General features: G+C 55.1%; 1 protein-coding gene and 2 long non-coding RNA genes across 7 annotated transcripts; 1 reads left to right on the top strand and 2 right to left on the bottom strand.

The window, feature by feature from the left end:
- The first annotated feature begins 116 nt into the window (after positions 1–116).
- On the top strand, positions 117–22,777 carry RFLNA (refilin A). Of its 5 annotated transcripts, none has more exons than XM_074321648.1 (5): positions 117–476; positions 6,187–6,648; positions 11,248–11,560; positions 20,662–20,771; positions 21,176–22,777. In XM_074321648.1, the coding sequence occupies exons 2-5, from the start codon at positions 6,641–6,643 to the stop codon at positions 21,483–21,485; spliced, it is 741 nt and encodes a 246-aa protein (XP_074177749.1). In that variant the 5' UTR covers positions 117–476; positions 6,187–6,640; the 3' UTR covers positions 21,486–22,777. The 5 variants fall into 5 exon arrangements, with proteins under 5 accessions (XP_074177749.1, XP_074177748.1, XP_074177750.1 ...); XM_074321647.1 differs by lacking the exon at positions 117–476 and adding an exon at positions 4,279–5,963; XM_074321649.1 differs by lacking the exon at positions 117–476 and adding an exon at positions 10,751–10,866 and having other exon boundaries at positions 5,584–6,648.
- On the bottom strand, positions 1,257–5,597 carry LOC141569238 (uncharacterized). Its single transcript, XR_012492733.1, has 6 exons — positions 5,472–5,597; positions 4,518–4,773; positions 4,169–4,430; positions 2,251–2,293; positions 1,972–2,142; positions 1,257–1,368 (listed from the first exon to the last, which is right to left on the bottom strand). It is a non-coding gene; the product is annotated as an uncharacterized LOC141569238 (long non-coding RNA).
- On the bottom strand, positions 6,644–8,691 carry LOC141569239 (uncharacterized). Its single transcript, XR_012492734.1, has 3 exons — positions 7,802–8,691; positions 7,365–7,465; positions 6,644–6,829 (listed from the first exon to the last, which is right to left on the bottom strand). It is a non-coding gene; the product is annotated as an uncharacterized LOC141569239 (long non-coding RNA).
- Positions 22,778–23,180: the final 403 nt, after the last annotated feature.

Consider the following 23,180-nt stretch of genomic DNA (forward strand, 5'->3'; position numbering starts at 1 on the left):
GTGCACAGAGGTGGGGGTGCACAGAGGTGGGGGTGCACAGAGGTGGGGGTGCACAGAGGTGGGGGTGCATTAGGGCCCACCTGGAGACTGCCAGAATCTTAGCCGGGTTCGACGGAGCTTGAGACGGAGGCTGGTGGGCAGGAAGTTTGTTTGGGAATGTGGTTCCAGGGAACAGGAGGGAGGGAACGGGCCGGCCGTGCTTTGCACAAGAGTTGTATTCATTGAATCACCTATAGAAAAAAACAAAAACAAAAACAAACCGTGTGTGTCTCTGTGTGTGTGTGTGTAATCACTTTTTCTGTAAAGAAACTCTCAGGAGATAGGGTCCAGTCCTTCTGGAATGCAGTGATGCTTTTTATAATGTCTTCTTACTGTTTTTCACTGAAGGATTCGATGTAACCCAACGTTCGTTGACTACTTCTCATGTGCCCAGCACTACCAGGTGCTGCGTGGGGAGCGGTGGCTGAATACGACGGGTGAGGTTCCTTCCTCCATGGAGTTGCCTGCTAGTGTGAGAGACACAAAAGTGAACCCCATAATTTTAAGTGGCCATATGTCCGTGAAGACCATAAAACCAGGGGACAGAGTCCAGAGCGGCCGGGAAAGGAGCAGGGACAGTGAGGCAGGATGGTCAGACATGGCATGCTGAGGAGACGGCATCTCAGCAGAGCCCTGAGCAGTGAGAAGAATCTAGCCTTTGGTTCCAAGACAAACATTTCCTTACTCTCCACTTCCTCTCTGATAGAAGCCCAGGCACCAAGAAACAACTGCAAAAAAGCCACTTCCGGAGCCCGGGTGGGAGGAGAGGCTCTAAGAAGCTTCCAGATGTCCAGCATTCTGTCCAGCTGGCTTCCAAGCAGAGTCTTTACCGGGCCCTCGACACTGGCAGGTGCCAGGAGGCTCACCGTGGGTCCAGAAAGTCAATCTGAAACCGGGTATTTTCTTTAGCTGGATTCTTTTTGCAGCTATCGAGTTTCCTTGTATGTGAAGAAACCCTGGGAAATTATTTGTTTAACAAGAGCATTTGGTATTTCTCAGTCTTTTTTTTTTTAACCTTCTTTCCCCTTGCTCTTGTTTTTCTTCTCTTTGTTTGGCTTTTGAGCGAAAACTTCCTACCCACTGTGATATTTTCCCCATGAATAGCTAAGTAGGCTAGAAAAACAGGAGTAGGAAACATGGTGGATGGCCGGAAGTCAAGGTCAACAGCAGGCTGGGAGCCTCCCAGCAGCACCTTGGCTCACGTCAGCAAGTGGCTCCGATGTCAGTTGGCCACGTAAGTTCCATGGAGCGTACCCCTCTCACAAGATGCCACTTCTTTAAGTCCCTGAGGTGGGAAGTGGCAATTGCAGAGGTCTTACTTAGCATGTCCTGGAGGGAACAAAGAAAGAAAACCCATCTGTTGTGTGAAGTTAGCAACAGTCAGTTGAGGGACATTGGCTGATCCCAATGTCACCCAGCAGTATTAAATCTAGCCTGCGAGACAGAGACAAGGATTAACAGAAGTCTATGAAAATGGAGATTAAGCCCTTGAACATTTTACCCTCCCCCACCAAAAAAAAAAAATCTCTGAATCATAGAACTTCGAAAAAAGGGGGAAAAATCAAATGGAAAGTAAAAGAAAAAAAATCATTCTTTGTCATTTCTCTGCTCTAAGAATTAGAGCAGAGTTACCACACTTTGGTAAGTTAAAATGAAATTAGCTTACTGAAAATGTTTACCATTGTTGATTTTCAAGATGAAATTCCAATCAAATTTTTCTTTATTTTTAAAACATGGAAGTTTTGACCCCACGTCAAGTGGCCTCACCTCAGGTGCCCTAGTTCTGGTACCTCTTACACGTCCTTCCCTCCCTTCGTTTGTCTACCAGACTGGTGTCACAGAGAGAATTATTCCATGCCCCTGTCCTGTGTCCCAGCAGTCGTCATGTATACCCCACGGAGTTAAGCTCTCCTTCTTCTGGAGCCTTCTTACCTTCTTTGTCTCTGTACTGGTCAGGATAAGCAGCATTGGCTGTGGTTCCAACTCTCTGCAGAATAGCCGTCAGCCAGCAGGCTCTTCTCCACGCAGTCACTCAGTGACCCAGGCCCCCTCCATCCTGTGGCTCCACCCTCCTTTATGTCCTTGGAGTCCTCTCTGCTCAGCCTGTGGTGCGAGAGGGATGCAAGAGAAAGTATAGGGGCCAGGCCTAGAAGTAGCGTATGTTTGTCCCACCCACATTCCAGGGGTCAGAACTCTATCACGTGGCCTCACCTAACGGCCCAGAAGCCTGGGGGATGCAGCACAGCAGTGTCCTCTGGCAGGAGACGAAAACCAGGAGCATTCATTAGCAGTCTTGCCATACTTCCTCCTCTCTTCCTCCTGTCTTTGGTACCACCTCCCTGTTTTTGTTCATCTCTGCACGGTGTGTCTAACTAAAGCACATGTCGCCTGAATAGCCGGTAATCCTTGCCTCTTACTAAACTCATAGAGTCTGTTTGCCAACTCGCTGATCCTTGCTTTAGAAAAGCCTGGGTGTCACAAGTATCCTCTGAGTGAAGGGAACAGGCATGTTCACTTCTGTGCTCCACGTGGGCATATGTGTGTGTGCAAAATATTTATCTAACCTGAGCTAAGTATAAAAAACATGGCTAACTGCAGAGAGAGACATTCCAGTATGAAAATCCCTCCATTCTTCCCTCCCTCCCTCTCTCCATCTACCCATCCGTCCACCCATCCACCCATCTGTTGGGTCAAACGATAGTTTATGTATACAGAGCATTGTGGAAAGTGCTGTGCAGAAAGAGAAAAGTGCATAAGGCATGCTTTTTGCCTTTGAGACATTTGTACTCCAATTGGGGAAATAAGAACTAAACACACACAAAGCTAGCAAAAATGCCAGGTCCACACATGTGCAGACAAGTAGGGACCATCCAGGAGCAGAGGTGCTGTGGCCTGCTCTGCACCTACGCCCTCCCTTCACCCTCCGCGTGGATCTTTTTTACAGAGGCTTTCTCCCTGCCCCTCCATGAACTGTCCTTCCCTTTTCCTCCAGGCCTCACAACGGGTCTCTTTCACTTTTTCCCTTTTATATCCTTTCCTTGTTTCCCTTTCTGTATTTCCCCCCACTCTTCTCTCTTCACGTGCTTCCCTTTAGTAAAGAACACCTTGAGCTCGTGGCGGCCCCAGGGCCTTGGCACCAGCAGCGTCCTCCACCAGACACGTCCTTCCTTGGGCTCTTCTCCGAGCCAGCCCCTTTTCACCATTCAAAAGTCACCTCTGCGGAGCTTCCTTGAGCCTTCCACCCCATTCAAAGCAGCTCCATCCTGCTTATTCTCTAGCTCATCATCCCATTTTATTTGTATAGTAGTAACTCTCTGAAATTATCTTGTTTAATTATTCTTTTCTCCCCACACCAGTAACTTCCACAAGAATGGGGACCAAGTTTGGCCTGCCCACGACTGTGTCCCCAGTGCCTGCCATGCAGTAGGTGCTCAATTAATGAGCGCTAATTGAAGGGATGCTAGGCGAGAAGGCCCTCTCTTCTTCTCTCAGCATCTCGGGACTGCACAGGGAGCACCACTGAGTCTTTGCCCCTCCCCCACAGCCTCGCCTGGTACCCAGACTGCGGCTCACCCCCTTCGAAGCCCCGGGCACCACGCCAGGAGCCTGCAGCCTTCCATTTGTTTCCTACTCAATGTCCTTTGTCTTCACTTTGAGCTGGAAACCACACAACCAGAATATCTGCCCAGACTTGTATCTTCCTCGAGGTGTGAATAGAAATGGTATTTGTTTGCCCTCCTCAGTGGTGTGCTCCCCCTGGGGCACTTGCTTGGGCAGACGTTTGCCCCGCAGCTGGGCTCCCTCCCTCCGTCTCTCTGAGGCACAGAGAAATGGCTTTGAGTTTGGCAGGAGGTGGGGACAACTACTTTTCGCTTTGCCCACCTCCCATCTACCCTGGCTCTAACCTGGCTAGACTTGCTCTTATATGGCATGTGCACAGATATCCTGTCTGCCTCTTTATTCAGATGTGGCTCAAAAACGGCTGCTCGGTGTTTTTTGCCATAGTAACTCTTGGAAAGCCATAGCGGGTTTTTTTGGAGGACTCCTTTTTTTCTGGTATGACAACTTTTTCATCCCCCAAATCAAAAAGTAGTATTTTGGCGTTACGGATTCAGGCAGACATACTCACCATTTTATGTGATGTCACGGTTTCTAGTCAGAGAAGATCACTTGAAACCAATTTGGATGGTGTGCCACATTTGGAAGACACCCCAACCCCGCCCCAGGACGTTTTGCTGTACATGGAGTCGCCCAGAGCAAGGCCTGAGGAAGACACAGCTCCCCCAGCTTTTCGTCTCTGATGCGTGGGTCCCGGATCCACAGGTGTCAGGGCCTAAAGGTGTTTGTGTTTAGCTTAAAGAGCAGCTTGACGGCCAAACAACCACGAGCCCCTACAAAAGTTGAAAAATGGTAAAGAGAGTGGGAGAGACAGATGAATGTATTAAAGGAGCCTTATCGACGATAGCTCATAGATTCACCTTCCTCTATGGTCCCCCACCAGCCCCTATTGCTGAGGTCGGCAAGCTGTTTCTCCAAAGGGCCAGACGGAAGACATTGGAGGCTCTGCATGCCGTGTGATCTCCATTGCCGGGGGGAAGACATAGTCGTCGCCGTATCTTGGGCTGTCAGCTAGCACAAAGCCCTTCACAGATGAATTGACCGGGGTTTGTAGAGGTTAAGGCTGGTCAGGGAACAGGATATTCCTGCGGTCTCAAAATATCTCCCCACAGATTCCTGATGAATTACAAAGGCAAAGATACCTTTACAACAAAGAAACGTGGAGGACACCCTCTCCACCAAGTGACGAGACGTTAGCCTGATCAATCGTGGGAGAAGCTGACATCTCTGCCTCCAGCCATCACCAACCCTGTGAAATCCTCATGAAAACATTCATCCGGCGTCAAATCAAATGGAAGCAATCAGACAAATAGGCTGTGGAGCTCTCTACAGAACCACTGGCGTGAACTCTTTAAATTCACCCATGTCCAGAAAGACAAAGAAAGGCCCGGGATGTTTCTAGATGAAAGGGGACGGGAGAGAAATGACTGTGGAGGGTGTGAAGTGACTCAAACCCTTGTGTGAAAATGACTGTCCCAGACTGTGAAGGCTCTGAGGTTCGCCCCCCTCGCCAGCTAAGAAGTCAGCCTGCCGCAGTTGCCTGGACGCCAGCAAAGACAGGAGACCCCTGGGTCAAGGCCAGAGGCTGTTATTACTCACGGCCACACTACCAGCCCGCGTGCTAGCATTTTTCTCGCCCCATTTTCCCCACCCCTGGTTCCCACAGATGACATCTGCACAGGGAGTGGCTTCATTAGAGGAGAGGAACCCAGCGTTTGGGGAACCCACATCTTTTATCATGGGCAGTGAGACCACCTGATCTGTGCCCCAGAGGGACGTCATCTGTTTTCATACTGGACGGTAGGCATGCCTACCTTCTGCTTTGGAGGGAGACGCGATCTCTACCTTTCGATGCTGTTCTCTATACAGACGCCCTTGAAATGATAGTCAAGACAGAGGGCAGTCTCTTCTTGTAAGATGCAACACAAAACCCACGGAGAATTGCCTCCCGATAAAGACAACTAAGTACGATGTGTGCCTGGGCCCTGGATTGGAAAAGAAAGCAGATTGCAAGGATATTTTGGGGATAATTGGGGAATTCTGCTATGAACTAGAAATTCTTTAATACCGTTGTGCCGATGTTCAATTCGTTGGTGCGGTCACACCATTATGGTGACAGAGGCAGTCGTCTGTGTTCCTGGAGATGCTGCTGAAGCCCTGGAGGTTACAGGTCACCATGTCTGCCACTAACTTTTGAACAGTTCAGCAAAACAGACACCACAATATATAGCACGCGCAGACACACAGCTGGGGGAGATTGATTGAGAGGCCAGATGTGTTCACATGTTATCAACTGCCGTGTGGAGGTGAAAGAGATTTGGGTTTTCATTAGATTATTCTTTCAACTTTACAAAACAAAAATTGGGTGCGGGGTGGGACCCGGCTTCCCCAAGAGCAGGCAGCTGGCCTGGGGCGGCCCTCTCCTGACTTTATAGGCTGTGTTTTGACTACACCCTGTCACTGATTTTTATCCCTGCCCTGCCTTAATTGAGTGCTCTGAGGACATAAATAAGTTTTTTGTTTACTCAGGCTTGGGAGAAGCTGGCAGAAAAGGCCTTTTCAGCTAAAAGCTCCTTAAACCCTGAAGGTGTGAACCAGCAAGTTAACGCCCGAAAACCCTTTCGGCTGTGGACGCCTTCACTTGTGGCTGTGACGTGATGCACTCAAGCCCGTTCTGGAGGCCGGGGCAGAGCACAGGAATTGCAAGCCGACCCCAAAGCGGAGTTCTAGTGATTTTGCTCAAAGCCTTGGGAATCCTGAGGCTGTTCCAGACACACTCATTCAGACGTCAGCACAAGGCCCCCTGGGTCCAATGCACCGTGGACCCATTTTGTCCCCACTTCCCTCCCTTAGTGGAGCTGGTCGTCAAGAGCTGGCCTGAGGAACGGACGCCAGCCCTGCCCTCTGTGCACAGGCCCTGACCCCAGACAGACAGCAGCCCAGCCAAGACAGAGCTGCAGGCTCCGAGAGGACGCAGCTAAAAATGAAGAGGTGAGTCACTGTGGCAGCTATGTCCCAGCGCCGTCTGTGGCTCGCGCTGGGGACTGGGAAAATACGGGCAGCAGGGCACCCGCTGGCCAGGCCCCAGGGCCGGGCCTGCCGAGGACGCACAGCCCAATGTCACGGTTGTCCGGCCTTTAACTTGAAACTGATTTCTCTGGGTCACATGCGCCTGTGAACAAATCAAAGCGGAGTTGTCAGGAGCCTGTGATGAAAAAGCAGCTGTCTCCCCTCTGCCTCTGTGAACCCCACTTTAAGTTCTGGTGCTACTTTCAAATGCTAGATAATGTTTGATGCCCGTTGTTTCCTGGATTCCCTTCAAGGTAGACGGTCTCTATGGACTCTGTAGGAAAGACAAGGATTTAAGAACAAGACAAACCAATGAGGAAAGAAACACTCATAGACACACACAATAGTTTAGTGGTTACCAGGTAACGGGGGAGAGGGGTGATAGATGAGGGTAAAGGGGATCAAATATATGGTGATGGAAAGAGAACTGATTCTGGGTGGTAAACACACAATGTGAGATATAGATGATGTAATACAGAATTGTACACCTGAAATCTATGTAACTTTACTAACCATTGTCACCCCAATACGCTTTAATTTAAAAAAAAAAAAAGACAAGGATTTAGCTCACATGTCACCCCTTCCCCTCTTTTCTTCTTAAAGAAAAGATTACACACACATATTAATATATTGATTACCTTGGTCACTGTAATGACGAGAGGCTGGAAGGTAGTCGTTAAAAGCAGGCATGGGCAAAGCCTGGAGAATTTTCTCTGGCACCTTGCCGAGCCCGGCATGCCTGGAAACATACTCCAGTTATACTTAGACTTAATCCCAGGATATTTAATCTCTGCTTAATCCCTTTATTATCCCCACTTTATGGATGGGAACACTTAGGCACAGAGAGGGTGTGCAAGTGGTCCGAATCACACAGCTGAGAACATTAGTGCCTGGATACGAATCCAGGCAGCCTGAGCATATCGACAGCAAGACCCCTGGGAGCTCCCCTCCACCTCCCCACCCCCGTGGGCTGGGCAGTGTTTACAGCGGTGAGGAGAACCTGCAGCCATGGAGTGCACCCCACTTCTGCCAGCAGGGCCCCCCATCTGGAATTTGATGGAAGAGAGACACTTACAGCTCCTGGAATAGAGCAGATCTGATCTGTCCACAGGCCTTATATTCTCACTGGGGGAAGGAGAAGACCTTTTAGGTGCGTTTTGACTTTGACCCATGGGAAGAGTCAGCTCCTCCTTGCAGAGAAGCCCCTGAATGGTAGCGATAAAGGGTCCCAGATGAAGGTTTTAAGGCCATGCTGTGTGAGTTTAGACAAAACACTTACCCTCTCTAAGCCTCCAAGGCTTCGTCTGCTTTGTTTTAAACAGGAAGTAATACGCATCCATGTTGAGTGTCAGGGTAGTTTGCGGGGTTCAAGTGTGAGACAATGGGTGTGCAGAGGCCTTTGTAAGCTGTCCCTGAAGGCACAGCCCCACTTCAAGAACGTCCTCCGATGCTGCTTGAAACCAGTGGCTAACCGCTCTCAATGAAACAGCCTTTTTTTCTCTGTGCCTTTCCTTTCATCCTCTGACCTCTCTCTCAGCATTGAGCTTCCCCCTCCCCTCAGAAAGCAGGCTGGGAAAGTGCCCTGCGCTGGGGTGCTGGGAGAGCCCCTGGAGTTTGAGATCACCCCAAGTCACTTTTCTTTCTTTCTCATCATGTGCTTCTAAAAGCAGAGGACTTCACCAGCTCCTGGGTGAACGGCTCCCTTCCCAGGGTGTGTGGTGGCAGCGGGGTCTCCCTTTCTCTCCCGCAGGGGACACACACTTCAGGCCCTTTGTCGGGTACCCTAATACCTCTTTTCTATTCAATATCTACTTTCTCTGCCCAATTTCTCTCTCGTCTTTAATCCAACTTTGGAAGCAGTTTGGATCAGATGGTTCCTAAAACCTGCGGGTCCCCATTGGCAGATAAAGCCCAAGTCCCTTAGCTCCACACTGGGGTTGCAGCCCAGGCTGCAGTGTGTGGCCCAGAGCAGGCACTCAGGGCTTCATAGACCCCCCCATCTTGCTCCCCTGGGTCACACTGCAGAGCTTCAAGCCCCCCCATCTCCTGAGACCGCTGAGAGGGCCGCCCACCCACCCCTAGCCCCTGGCTCAAGCTCACTTATGGAAATTTCAGCCTTTCCTCTCCTCTGACATTTGCAGACCATCTGGCACTGTGAGAAACAAACTGTTTTACAGGACTGGCTTTCAGTCCCTGGGCAACCCCCAGCCTGGCAGTGGACCCACATAGGTCAGATGTCATGGTCACTGGGGTCACTTGCGTGGGCCGCTAACTGGGCGTTTGACGTTTGTAGCATGGTCATGTTTTTCCTGCCGCTGGCTGTATACCCATCTCCAGCATTAGTCCACACAGGGAGACCCGTTCAAGGGAAGTTGAGTGTGGGCACAGGGAAACTTCCAGAACCTAAGTGGGCATAGTCATGAAGGCAGCCCTGGTAAGTGTGAAGGGCGGCAGCCAGCCAGGATCACAGAGAGACAAGTGAGGCACTCGCCTAGAGCACACAATTTAAGGGGGTTGTCCCAGACAAATACTATTTTACTGCACTATTTTAAAGGTCAAAACTAATGTGAAAAATCCCAGGTGAACAAAAAATCAAAATTTTAAATCAAGTCAAGATGACCCCACACCTCGCCCCGATTTCCTGCCGACCCCGGGTGGGTGTTTCTGCCTGAGCATCATTCTCACTTGCCTGTGATAAGAATAATCTGTGCGTGTCCCGGACATCTCCAGGACAGCCGAGCAGTGGACGCGACTGAAGCCAGCTCTCTCCCTTGGCTGGAGTGGGGGCATCTGGGGAGCAGGTGTTCACGGTCTGGAAGGACCGGCCCCCCACTTTTGTCCTCTGAGGATGATAACAGTGCACTCACGCATTTCAGGTTCAGTGGCCCGAGGGCTGAGGAAAGTCTGTTGTGCCCGAGAATTGAGGCAAACGGAGTCAGTTCCGTTTTTTCTCCGGAATGTTCCAGACATTCAAATTTCAAGTTAATTCTGTTAGGGCAGCAGGCTTCCCATGTTCTTCCTGATCAGTATAGAAATGGGTTGTAGATTCACCTGGTGACAGGTCCAGATGTCCCCTCCCCCCCAGCACTCTTAGGAAGCTCCCCACCCCTCCTGCCTGGTCCTGGACGCATGTCACTCTCTCTGGCTGCAGGCCATCGCCCTTGCTGGCCCCCCACCTGGAAGGCTAATTTGGTCTCCACTGCGGGGCTGTTCAGGTCTCATCTTAAAACTGTCACCTTCTCAGGGCTGCCTTCCCGATGCCCCGAGTCATAACCTGCCCCTCCAATTATTCTTGCTTGCCATGCCTTGTTAATTTCCTCCATTCAACTCCCAGCATTTGCTTCCTGGTGCATTTACCCCTGATCCAATGGGGCTCCCCAGGGCCCGGCAGGGGTGGGGGCACAGTGAGGGCGTGAACCAGCGTGACTGGTGTATCTGTTCACACTGCCACCCCTTCCTGGTCCCTTCCCTGGACTATTTGCCTCCCCCATATCCCAGCTGCTTTCACAGCACCCTGCAAGCAGCCGGGATTCCCTGCTTTCCCAGTGATGGGCTGGATCCCTGATGGTGGGGGTGGGGGTGTCTGTGTGGGTGGGTGGGTGGGTGGGAGGGAGCTGGAAATGCAGGATCCCCTTCAGTCATTGAAAGAAAGGGGAGCAAGTGCCCTTCTCCCTTGAGAAGAAGGAAAAGAGGGGACAATGGAGAGACCCTTGTCAGTGAGCAAGAACCTGTCTGGATGATTTTGGGGAAACAGCCAGATGCTAGAAGATTCCAGGAAATGTTTCTAATGACTCCCCCCCCTCCCCTCTTCCCATTGCTACCCAGTGCTTACCACCCACAGGCCTGACGAGAAACCTGATAATGGGATAAGGGAGACACAAGTACCCAGGGCCAGTGGTGGGCGTGTGGACATAAACAAAGGGATGGGCATTCCCGCTGGAAAAAGAGGCGCTGAGGCGCAGGCCTTGAGGCCTGGCTAGAATTTAGACAGCTTGCCCCCCCCCCCCCCCATTGTAAGTTACAGGTCTTCTAAAGGATTCTTTTATTGGGACTTGGGCGAGATGGAGAAAACCTGGAGTGGCCACATCAAACTTGACTATTCCTCCTCCTATTGCTTGGAGTGACTTGGACACCGGACAGGTCACCCCTTGGTGGCTCCATGGGGTCTTTTTGCCAAGTGGGGGGCACATAGAAAACCCTCATTTGCCGCCGGCCTCGCCTGGGTGGGAGTCCCCGGGGCGCAGACCAGGGCGGGCCGGCCGGGGGAGGGGAGGGAAGGGAGGAGGAGGCGGCGCCTAGAAAAGGAGGCGCGGGCCGGGAAGGTGCGGAGAGGGCCGGGCGGCGGCGTGCGCCGGGGCTGGGCGGGCCGCGAGCAGCGGAGGGCGGCGGGCGGGCGGGCGGCAGGCCCGGCGTGGCAGCGCGGAGCCGGGAGCCGGACCGCGGCCCCTCCCGGGCGGCCTCGGGGAGCGGGGGGCGCGGGGACGACGGGCCTGACGCGCAGCCTCTCGGCTCTGCCCACAGGTCCCGGGCGCGCAGCCCTCGCCCCGCCACCGCCCGCCCCGGGCCCCGGAGCGCGGTGGAGGAGCCCCCCGAGGAGCCGGGGGCCTGCGCCCCGCGCCCCCTAGACATGGTGGGCCACCTGCACCTGCAGGGCATGGAGGAGAGCCTCAAGGAGCAGAGCCGGGAGGGCCTGCTGGACAGCCCCGACTCCGGGCTGCCCCCCAGCCCCAGCCCCAGCCCGCCCTTCTACTCCCTGGCGCCTGGCATCCTCGACGCCCGCGCGGGGGGCGCCGGAGCCTCCTCGGAGCTCCCCGGACCTGGCGAGGCCAGAGCGGTAAGCGCGGGAACAGGGCAGGAGGTGGGGGAGAAATGCGGGCAAGGGTCTGTGCTCACTGCGCCCCAGACGCGGTACCTCAGAAGCCAGGACTGGGGTCCTCCCACACACGCACCCCTCCAGCCAGAAGGTGGCCCAGTGACAGCAACGCTCCCAGGTGGGGTCCAGGGCACGCAGAGCGTGGTGGTCCCGCCTGGCCCCAGACCTGCAGACGGCTCCCTGCCATGGGCCTCTCAATGAGTGACTCTTCGGACTGTCAGCGAAAGGGCAGGGCTGAAGGGCTGCCCGAAATTCCCAGAGAAGTTGGCCCCTGGCTAAGTGGCCTTGAATCCACGCCCAAGCAGAACAGACCTCTCTGGGTACCCAGGTCCTTCGCTGCTTCTGACCCGGTTCCCTGTTCACTGTTCGCCCACCCCACCCCCCAACGTGAAACCCTTTTCTTCTTCTTTTTTTTCAAACCAAACCCAGACAGAAACCTTTCTTTCCTGGGATGGTGAGGGATATTGCCGTGGAGCTGAGGCGATGCCTGGGCAAGGCTGGACGCCCACTTAGGAGCCTCACGAGTTTGTCTCCCGCCAGACTTAGGGGGACCTGCAGGTGGCCTGGTGGCTGAGCTGAGACTGGGTGCCCCCGCAGGCAGGAGCAAGACCTGGGGGGAGTCCTGTTCCTTCTGGAGGTTGCTAACAACCCCTGTGGCATTTATTTGCCCACTCTGCACGTTGAAGTTCTTCTCTGCCTGGTGTACGTGTCTGCACCGCGATGCCACCTGGTACCTCACAGGGCAGTAAATGCCTCCCCCAGCTGAAAATCGGAAAGGAACGGTCCCCTTGCCTCAAGATAATGACAAGAATTTCATTGGTGCCTCCCTTGCTCCTTGGTCCAGTGGGTCCCAAACTTGACTTGGCATTAAGAGTATCTGAGACCTTCACAAACTACCCATGCCCGCCCCATACCCCCAGACTTTCTCATTTAGTTGGTACAGGCTGTGATCTGGACGTCAGGATTTTTAAAACTTCCCCACGTATTTCTAATGTGCAGGCAAGTTTGGGATCTGCTGTCTTAGACCAAAATCCTGCGGCGAATTTGCATTTTGGTCTCTTTTGGGGGCTGGTGGTAGGATGAGGCTTTGAGGATTTCCAGGTGACTGAGGCTGTTTGCATTTACATTGATCCTGCAGTGGGAACTGGCCAGCCATCCTGGAAGTCTCGGATTGGCACAGTTGCATGGAGGGTATCTTGGAGTCAATCCCTGTGGTGTCTTACACAACGGGTCTCAGAGAGAAGGGACATGAAACCAGTCTTCCTCTTTGTTGTTTAGATGACCCAGAATCCTCCTTAAAGAGGGTTTTCTGAATGCTTTCCCTGCCTGCCAGGCCAGCCCGTATGCCCGGCTTACTTGGCTTGGCTGTTCCAGCTGATTGTATTTTCTTTCCTTTCCTTGCTAACTAGATGCTAGGGATGGAACCGTGCTGTCCCTGATCTTTTAACTTGGCAAAACCTGGGGCTATTTCTGCACAGGTAACGATCTGTGTAGACAGCCCTTACGCATGCCAGGTACTGTCCTAAACCCTACACATGCATCAACTCATTTAATTTTCACCATATTCCAATGAAGGATGCACTCTTATTACTTCCATTTTCCAGAGGGGGAAGCTGAGGTACAGAGGTTATTGATTTGCTCAAGTCACCCAGCTGGTAAGTGGCCTGGCTGGAACGGAACACAGGAATCTGACTGCAGAGTCTCTACCCTAGACTTTCTATTATGCCACTTTTCGCTGTGGAGCTAATTAACTACCTGTGTGGGATTTTTCTTTTTCTAATTAAAAAACAAAAATGCCCGTGAACCTATGGCATCTTGAGATGCTGCTTTTAATAAAAAGAGAGGCAATGGTTGCCATGGGCAACCTCTCCTAAGCCCCGGGCCCTGCAGCTGGGGCCCCGCCCACATGCCCGTTAGTTACTGAGTGGCAGGATGCCCCGCCTCCCCGTTAACTCCAGTCCCTCTTCCCTAATCCCGCGTTTAACAACACCCTGCTCGCTGATGACTCACGGAGAACAGTTTTCAGGTGTAGAAGCAGGCGAAGCCTCACCCTCTGACCTCGGGAAGGGGACAGAAAGCTGTCCTGCCTCTAAGAGCCCGTGGTTTCAGATGCCCAAGCAGAGACTGGTGGCCGCAGGGCCAGACCTCCTCTGGCACCTCCCTAGCGTCCTGGGTCAGACCATAAGGGTCTGGGTTTCAGCCGGCTTCGCCCTGGGTAGTTATCTTTGTTCTGACACCCAATTCTCAGCATTCCCTCCCCCCTACCCCCATCAAAACTGGTGGCACACACCCCAGCCAGGGGGTTGAAAGGCAGTTCTGTCCCCAAACCCCAGCCCTGGGGTCTCCACCAGCTTGTCACCCTATTTATTATGCTGGACTACGTGTTAAATTTGCCCATTCCCCCCTCACTTTGTTTTAATAAGCTGGACTTATGTTCTGGACAATACCCCATTGTCCCGGGTGTCTGGTGGCTGGGAGATAGCCCTGCCCAAGACAAAAAAGGCACTAGGGACTAGGCTAGGTGTGAATGAACCCCCGCCCCGCCTCGACCATGGCTTTTCTTGCTTGTTCTTTGGAGTATAAAGACAGTAATATTGGTGATTCCCAAACCCATGCAGATGTGGGAATCAGACATTCACCCACCAGTACTTACTGAGCACCTAGTGTATGCCTTGCACTATTTTGGACTGTGGGTGACACAGCAGGGGACAAGATGTTTAAGGTCCCTGCCGTCATGGCACGGCCTTCTAGTGGGACCCAATACCACGTGGATTGATAAGGGCCCTTAAGACAAGAAGCTGGCTGAGGGTGGAGCTGCTTTAGAGAGGGTGGTCAGGAAAGTGACGTTGAATAGAAGCTAGAAAAAAAGGAGGGAGTGGACTTGATGGTTATAGGGCTGAAGTGTGCACCAGTCCAAGAGAATGGCAAGTGCAAAGGTCCTGAGGCAGGAACGAGGTAGACGTGTTTGAGGAGCAGCAAGGAGGCCGGCAGGGGCCAGAGCAGGGGCCTGGAGGCCAAGCTGAGGCCAGAAGGTAAAATTCCATTCGGTCTTTTAAAAATGTACTTGTGACTGCTTTTGGTTTTTTTTAAAGGCACCATGAACTGTCACACACCCCATATTAGAAACCCAAATCAGACTTGCCTGAGAGATGCTCATGAGGAACAGCATCTGTGTAGGGCTTGGCTCCTCCAAGGTGGGGCTGGCTCTCCTGCAGGACACTGGGCAGCCAAGGCTGCCAGCTGGGCCAGGAGGGGTTTGCCTGTCAGCGGCAACTCATTTCACAAATATTTAAGCCCAGTGGGGCGAGGCATACAAGGTGCTGTCTGTGCCGGACCCTGCCCTCCCTCCTCCCTGTCGCCTGGCCGAGCTGTGGGTTTTGGGGGTGCACCGTTGGGAGAGGGGCCCTGCTGCCTGTCAGGGTGAGTGGGTGTGTGCAGCAGACGCCCGTGTCCCGAGCTAACAGGGCAGTTAGGGGAACCAACCCCACCCTACCTTACTGCCCCCAGGGTGGCCACAAATAGCATTGGGGATCTCCAGCCGAGTTTCCTGGGGTGCACATTTGAGGAGCAGCCACCACTGGAGTGGGTGAGAAGTGGACAGATGTCATATGTGTGGCAGATGAAGGACTCAGCCCGCTGTGGAGTGGTGTTGGGAGGTGACGGTCTGAGCTGTCACCCCTCAGATGTGGAGATGGGGTTCTCTAGCAGCTGGTGACCTGGGCTCTATCCGGCGTTGCTCCTATTACCCCCATCCGATCTGCTGGGGCTCTTTGGAGGTTGAATGTGTTTCTGAGTGACGCACTTGGAAATGTCCCTAAGGATGAAATGCTGGTCCCCTGGACCCTGGTTCTGAGAGAAGCCCTGGGGGCCAAGTTTAGGGAGGAGTGGTAGTGGGGAGTGGGGTGTCATAGCCCCATCTTTGAAAATCTCCTAGGGATGCCCATGGTCACAGCCACATCTTAGGATTTGGACTGTTACGCCCCCCTCTCCCTGCACCCCAGGATCCTGGATTTTCTCATTTCTCTGTTTCTGGTCTGTGAGGGTGAAACCAAGGATAGGGCAGGAGAGGGAAGGGAGTTAGGGATTTTGGGAGTTAGTGCCTGGGATTGGGAGGCATGGATGGATGGATGAACAGATGGACAGATAAATACATGGATGGATAGATGGATAAGTGGGTGGGTGGATGGATGGATGGATGGATGGATGGATGGATGGATGGACCGATGGACCGACAGGTGGACTGAGGAGTCATCCCCCATTGCCCCCTTGTAGGCTCCCAGGTGTGTCCCTGACCAGAGAAGGTGTCTGAGCAAGCTCAGGTGAGAGAGAGCCAGGTGTGTCAGGCCCAGGTGGGAGGAGCAAGTTTGCAGAAAGGGAGGCTGTGAGAGAGAGAGGAAAAGAAAAGCCAGAAACACTGGCACCTCCTTTCAGCCCATCTGCTTAATCCTGGATGAACTGGCCTCCAGTGGAAACTCAGCGACGTCTCTGACAGCCCCACATCGCTGTGGTAGGCTTACCTGTCTGAGAAATTCAGCTCTCTCTGTAGCTATGGTGCGAAAAGTAGACAGACAGGCTACACCCTTGCAGGTGCTCTGGAGACGAGGGAATAAGCAGGAGACACCTTCCTGGGAAATGCCACCGCGCGGAAACTGACAGGGACTCTCCGAGGGCAGCGTGTTCTGTGCTCTTGCCCTTCGCACTCTTGGCCTCCAGGCCGGGAAGGTGGTACACAGACCCCCAATCCCTCTTTAAGTGACAGCGAATGAGGGGACATTTGACCCCTGCAGCAGACCAGGCCTTTGGTGAGAGCAGCGTGTGGGCAGGTTATTCTTGGTGCACAGAAAGCAGGTCACTTTCTGGGAGGCTGCCCAGTCATTGTGGGATGTATGTGGGGGTGACAGGGCTCTGAGTCTTCAGGGAAGTGGGAGGCCCCACCCCGAGCCCTCAGTCCCCCTCTCATTGGCTGGCAGGCACCTGTCCTTGGGCTGCCGTAACAGTCAGAAACTTGGTGGGTTAAAACAAGAGAAATTCATTCTCTCACAGTTCTGGAGCCAGAAGTCACACATGAGGGCAGGGGCAGGGCCGGGCTCCCTCCGACGGCTCTGGGGAGTGTCCATCCCGTGTGTCTGCTCCTGCTCCTGGTGGCGGCTGGCAGTCGTCGGTGTCCCACGCTTGTAGACGCATCATCCAGTGTCTGCCTGGTCATCACAGGACCTCTCCCTCTGTGTCCTGCGTCCAGATTTCCCTCTTATAAGGACCCCAGTCATTGGATTCAGGGCCCTCCCTAATCCAGCAGGCCTTCATCCTCACTTGATCACATCTGCAAAGACCTTCTTTCTAAATAGAGTCACATCCCCAGGTTATGTGTCTTTGTGGCGATCACAAGCCAACCCACCACCCTCCTGCTCTCTTGGGTCCATCTGGCCTGTCTCTGGGCACAGGCCTGTCCCTGAGCCCTGCCTCCAATCCGACGTTGGTGTTTGCTCAGTTTCGCTGCCTTGGGTGTCAGACCCTGGCTTGTGGGGTCTGTGTTGGGCCCATGATGCCCAGTGGCTCTCCAGGGAGAGGCCCGCTCCATTCGGGGTCTCTTGGGCTCCCCAGCCAGGCCCCGTTCGGCTGCCCTGCTGTGCCCTGTTGGAAGAGGGCAACGAGTCTAAGGAACGCCTCCCTCTGCCCCAGGATTTGCCACCCACATGTAAGGTCTTTCATAAGAAGGGTGAGAATTCCTCAAGGTCTCTTCCTTGGATAACTTTCCTTGTGGATGATGGTCAAGGTCAACCTCAGACTAGCATGTGAGCTTTTGGTCTCAAATCCCAAATACAAGTAGAAGATAGTTGAGTTTAATGCCAATTGCAACAGAAGCCATCACCGGCCAGTGAGGCCCTTTTAGCAGGTACAAGCCTCCATGTGGCTTTGGCAAGGACACCCATCCCCCATGCCAGGGTGGAGTCTCTGTGGTGGTCTCTCTCTCCGGTAGCAGCAGTGGGTGCCCTGGACCCCTCTTCTTGCCAGTCCGAGGGCTTGTGACTTGCTGGTTGAACGGAAGGTTCACCGTTCTGTGGGCCACACGTGGCTTTGGCAGCTGTGGGCCTCCTATGTCACCCAGGCTGGGCACAAACACCGCTGTACTGTCCCTCTGTGTCCCTGCCAGCCAGGCCAGGACCCTTGGGCTGGGCCGTCACCGAGTGGCACAGAGCTCTCTTACAACAGAGCGGTTATCTCTCTCTGCGTCCTGTGGGCCGTGCCCGCCCAGCAGCCAGGAAGGGGGAACGTGCCAAACGCCCGTGTGTATTTTTACTTCCAGCCGCCAGCGAGTATTTATCCTCAGGGAAGGCCCATGAATCACCGGGCAAGGTGGGTGGGGCTGGCAGCAGCCTGTCCTCTGAACCCTGCTCCCTCTCTGGGCCCTAGTCCCCACACACACCGCTGCCTGCCCAGGAGACCAGGGAGCCGGAGGGCCCCCATGCTACAAGAGGGCTCTCCCGTGCTGGGGGCTGGGGCTGCCATCCTGGGGCCGGGAGGTTGAGCCTCCAGCTCTCAGCTTGTCTGTGCCTGGAATTCACTATTCTTCTGCTGCCCTTTCATCCCAGAGCTGCAAGGGGACTGAGGGGACGCTGGCTGGGCAGCACCTCCGGCCTCCCTGACAGGCTCCCAGGCCCGTGCTGTGGGCTACACAGATGCGAAAACTGATGGCCTGTGAACAGCCAGCCCAGTGGTCCTCCACAGGTTCTCTTCAGACAGGAACAAGAACCTGGGCTTTTGGGGAAAGAGCTGGGGTGTGGCCACCCTGGTCGTGGGCTGAGGGGAGCTGGCCTCTTGGGGACTTCCTTCCTCCAGGCGGCTCCCTGACCAGCAGAGCAGCAGCAGGGCCACTGGCTGTGTGTGTGTGTGTGGGGGGGGGGGGCGTGTGAGCCCCTCCCTACCCTTCCTACCCTGGTGGCTCCCATCCGAATGTGACCCAGTCTTTGAGGAGTGGCTCGCTCCCGTGTGGCTGGAAGGTCGTCCTGCCAGGGCCCGCCGTGTGCCTTCTTGGCTGTGACGAGCGCTTTCCATGCCTACTCTCTGGCTGGCTGAGTGCCATGGGTCCACACTGCTGTTGTGCTGTTTCAACAACCCTGCGGCCAGAAAGAATCAGCTCTGAGCTCCGGAAGCCCGGTGGCTGCCCCTGTCTTCCCTTCGTGTCTAGCCCTGGGGCCCTTGGGGGCGTCCTTGGGCCTTGGCGGCGACTTCCGGAGCTGTCTCGCCACTGGGCTCGCTGGATGCCAGCCTGCGTCTGGGTTCTCACTGGCCTCTCATATCTCCTGTGCGGTGCTTCCAGCACAGGCGGACTTGAACTGTTTTTCCACTGGGGCCCTTTGGAAAATGGTGCCCAGAGCCCCAGCTTCCTGGCCAGCCTGTGAAATGAGCCTTGTCCCCTGTGCTGGCGGCCAACTGGGGAGAGATCCGGCCGGAATGGAGCTGGTGTCACGTTGGCCTGAAGGTCCACTCTGGCGGTGTCAGGGGTTCATTCGGCAGTTTCTTTAGCCTGGATGGACCCTGGAGAAAGGCACCTGGGGATTTGCCTCTCAAAGAAGTCCTCCTGTGAGCTTGGGAATGACTCCTTGGGGAATGCGGGTGGTTAAAACCAGTACAGGCTGCCTCTCTCTCCCTCTAGCCCTTCCACCTGTCTGGAGAGAAGAAACTCCTCCAAGTAACTTAGCACCCGTGTTCACATCCCCTCACGTGCCTGTACCTTCCTCTCAACTCTTCATTGGCCACATGTCACCCCCTCTTGAACAAGAAGAGCCCTGGGAGGCTCTGTACCTCGTCTCACCCACATGGGTCTGGCGCACAGTAGGTGCTCAGCAGACACCTGCGCACGTTTGGGAAGCATCTTTTGGAGAGAGTGTTGGTTCTACAAAGGTCGTCATGGGCTTTTGCAGCTGGGATCAGTGCCGCGGAGGGGAGACGCACAGGGTGCTGAAGCGTCTGAATCTTGTGGCTTTTTTTTTTTTTTTTTAATTCAGTCTCCTGAGATGATGTGTGCTTGCTTCTGGAAGGTGGGAGCAGTATTATTTCAAGGTCCAATGAGTGTGGATTGTACCTCTCTCCAGGGAGAACCCACACCCACACCCCGGGCCTTCCTGAAAAGGAGGACCCCTGACACAAGCCAGCTTTTTCCAGCACTTACTGAGTGGGCTGTGCACACACTATACCCTCTGACTCAGTCTTCACTGAAGCCTGTGTGGTGGGTGCTCCTGTTGCCCCACTTTAAAGCCCAGGAGGTTCGCGGAGAGGGGGGCTGGCCCTCGTGAGGAGGCCTGGGGGCTGTGCCCTTTGGAGGAACCGAGGGTCTAAGGCTGGTGACAGAGCCACCACCTTGAATGATGTGCCAGAAGGAAGAGGGAGCTCTGGAGAATCACAGGCCAGGAGGTGACACGTGCCCCCCGCACCCTGCCAGGGGGAATGGGAAGGGGGTTTCCCACCACGAGAGTGAAAGGCAGAGAGCTGGACCTAGCTGATGACAGCTCGGTATTAAGCATCCAGGGTAGCCACACAGAAGTGAAAACAAGAGAAAGCTGAGGGCTCCCCTGTGTGAGGACCGGGGAGGACCCCAGCTCACCACCCGGCTTGTGGAGGGGTTCAGGATGTTTCTGACTTAAGGACGGGGGTGAATTGTGGGATGGAGTCCTGTGTGGTCCCTGAGGAGGCTGCCAAAAGCGAGGTCTCAGACGGAGCCCTCCCATCACCTGGCAGATTTCTAACATTTGCTTTTCTGGGTCCCCCCGTGGGCTTACTGTCAGTGCAGGACCATCGAGTGACAGATGGAGATTTTCCTGGGACACTGTGGGAGGGGAACAGAGAGCACTTAATGATGAGGGGGGCGCAGAGACAATGAAGAGCAGACGGTTCCCCGCGTTGGGTGGACCGCTCCTGTGGGAGATCTGTGTCTGTGGAGTGGGTCTGGACAGAGGGGCAACGGGCTGGGGCTGGGAGGCTGGGGGTGGCCGTCTTGCACCCAGGGGGAGCGGAGGTCACAGTACCAAAGTAACCCCGTGTCGCGTCCGTGGCTCTCCCCACAGCCTCCGCCCCTCCCCCCGAACGCCCCCGCGCTGGAGATGAGGCCCCGGATGCTGCCGGTCTTCTTCGGTGAGGGCATCGCGGTAAATCCGGAACCCGCACACGAGATCCGGTGAGTGGGGCTTCGGGCTGGTCTGGACCCTGGGGGTTCAGCAGGCGACCCCTCCCTGGCAGCTGCCCCTCTGGTCTGCTCGTCCCAGGAACCCAACCCACGCTGCAGAGTCCAGTTTGGTCCACTGTCCCAAAATGTCCTGTTAGGGCCTATTTTTACCCCAGTAGGAGCCAGCCAGGGTCACGTGCTGCACTCAGGCACCCCATCTCTCGCCCACTCGAAGCGGGCACAGACCCTCGGCCCTTCTTTGACCTTTGGCCTTGACGTTTCCGGTGTCCAGGCCACATGTTTGAGTTCTGCTGCGGCCCCCTTTTCACGGTCACGGGGCCGGAGCCGCCAGCCCAGTGGGAGGGGCGGTGATAGGCTGCCCGACCCTGGGCTCACCCCGCCCCCCCCACCCCCAGCTGCAACTCGGAGGTCAAGTACGCCTCGGAGAAGCACTTCCGTGACAACGTCTTCTACGCGCCCGTGCCCACGGTCACGGCCTACAGCGAGACCATCGTGGCGGCGCCCAACTGCACGTGGCGTAACTACCGGAGCCAGCTGACCCTGGAGCCGCGCCCGCGCGCCCTGCACTACCGCAGCACCACCATCATCTTCCCCAAGCGCGCGCGCAGCAGCTTCCGCACCACCCTGCAGTGCAGCCTGGGCCGGCCCAGCCGCTGGTTCACCTCCAGCGTGCAGCTGCAGCTGTGCCAGCCCACGGCGCTCTGACGGGGCGGGCGCTCCCAAGTGACCCGGAGGGAGCCCTGGATGCTCCAAAGGACCATGGACTCCAGGGGTGGGCCTGGAGCCGGGGCAGGAGGGGGGTGGGGACCCGCGGGCCTGGCCTGCAGCCGGATGGGTCCAGCATGGCAGAGTTGGTAAATGTATGGATTTTATTAGGCTGTAAAGAGGCAAAGCAGCCTGGCCGTGGCTCTCTGGAGAGCAGAGGGCGGGGGCCATGCAGCTAGGTGGCAGCCGCCCCCAGGGGCAGCGAGAGAAGGAGCCTTGGCTGGGGGGCCTCCTGCAGCTCCTGACACCCTACCACCCCATCTGGCCAGGGCTGGTGGCCTGGCTCCCAGGCTGTGTGAGCAGAGGTTGCCATCCAGACACCCACGGCTCCCAGAAAGGGGTATTTGCAAGTGGGCCTTTCAAATGTGTGCAGCTTGGCACCGAGAGACCCAGGCCAAGGGCCATGACTGGGCACCCCCTGGTGAACGTTAGGCCTGGAGGTGGGATGGACAAAGGCTGGATGCTGCTGTTGGTTATATGGGGGTGGGGGTGGGGGTGTACAGCCTGGAAAAGACCTTGCCTTAGCTGTCCCAGCATCCTCTGTCCCAGTGGGGAAGATTTAGGGCACAGCCCATCTAAACTGAGACCTCCGAGCTCTGTGTCGGAGCCTCAGCGGCAGGGCGTCCCTGTTGTCCACCCCCTCTGTTCACCCAAGCCTGCAGGACTCTCCGACGTCAGAGCCTTGGTGCCAGGTGTCAAGGGGAGGCGTTCAAACTCTCTGGAAATGTCTCCTGCCTGAGGCCTGGGCTCAGCTGTCAGCTTAAAGAGATACTGTGGGGGGCCGGGCCACCTGTAACGTAAAAAAGGTGATTCTACAGTGACAGTGCTGCAAGGTTTACCTCGCATGTGTGATGTCACGAGAGGAAGACCAGCCAGGACACGCTGGGGTTGGGGGTTCAAGCCTGCTGCTGCCTGGGACAAATGCCCCAGAAGCCCCCGCGGTGTCTGTGGGAATGCCCCCAGACCTGAATGGACCTAGTGGGTAGGGGGCTTGCCCCGCCACTCCCCTGCTCACCACCCACCCCCCCCAGACAGGGCAAGGGTTGAGGCTTTAGTGCCCTCATGCAGGTGAGAAGGGGGGACTCGGAGCTCACGTCCCAGAGAGGCAAAATGACTGATATATTTTTATATATCTACACAGACAGTGCGTGTTCTCTCCAGAGATGCTTTTTGATCAACAGAGAAATAACTTAAGAATTGATTATCTTAATAAAATGTCCAAACCCAAAGAGGCTCCCTCCTCTGTTTCTGAGACCCTCAGATACCACGGGGGTGGGTGAGGGTAAGATTGGTTGTGGGTGGCCACGGTACCTCCTCTCTGCTCACAGGGCTGAGTCCTGTGCCCCCATCCCCACCCTTGTATGACAGCCTCCACCCAAGAGTCAGTGGTAAATGGAAAGGCCTAGGCCCCACCTGGGACCCGGGGCTGGGGGTGATTCCATGGAGGGCCTGTGGAATCTGGGTTTTGACACTCTCATCCTGGCTTTGCACTCCGAATGCTGGCGCTCCACACTGACAGACCCCCAACACCCGCCCGGTGAATGAAGGGCCCCTGCTGCCTCAGCAAAGCAGACTGCCCGGCCTGCTTTACACGTTTCTCCCAGTCTCATCCACATCCTTGGAGGGGTCTGTGGG

Source organism: Rhinolophus sinicus, linkage group LG16, assembly GCF_036562045.2.
Source record: "Rhinolophus sinicus isolate RSC01 linkage group LG16, ASM3656204v1, whole genome shotgun sequence".
Taxonomy (NCBI): domain Eukaryota; kingdom Metazoa; phylum Chordata; class Mammalia; order Chiroptera; family Rhinolophidae; genus Rhinolophus; species Rhinolophus sinicus.

Bases quoted from the DNA above. Each gene is read 5' to 3' on its own strand.
- RFLNA (XM_074321648.1), top strand. The intron at 11,561-20,661 runs GTAAGCGCGGGA...CTCTCCCCACAG, and splicing joins GACCTGGCGAGGCCAGAGCG to CCTCCGCCCCTCCCCCCGAA. The intron at 20,772-21,175 runs GTGAGTGGGGCT...CCCCACCCCCAG, and splicing joins GAACCCGCACACGAGATCCG to CTGCAACTCGGAGGTCAAGT.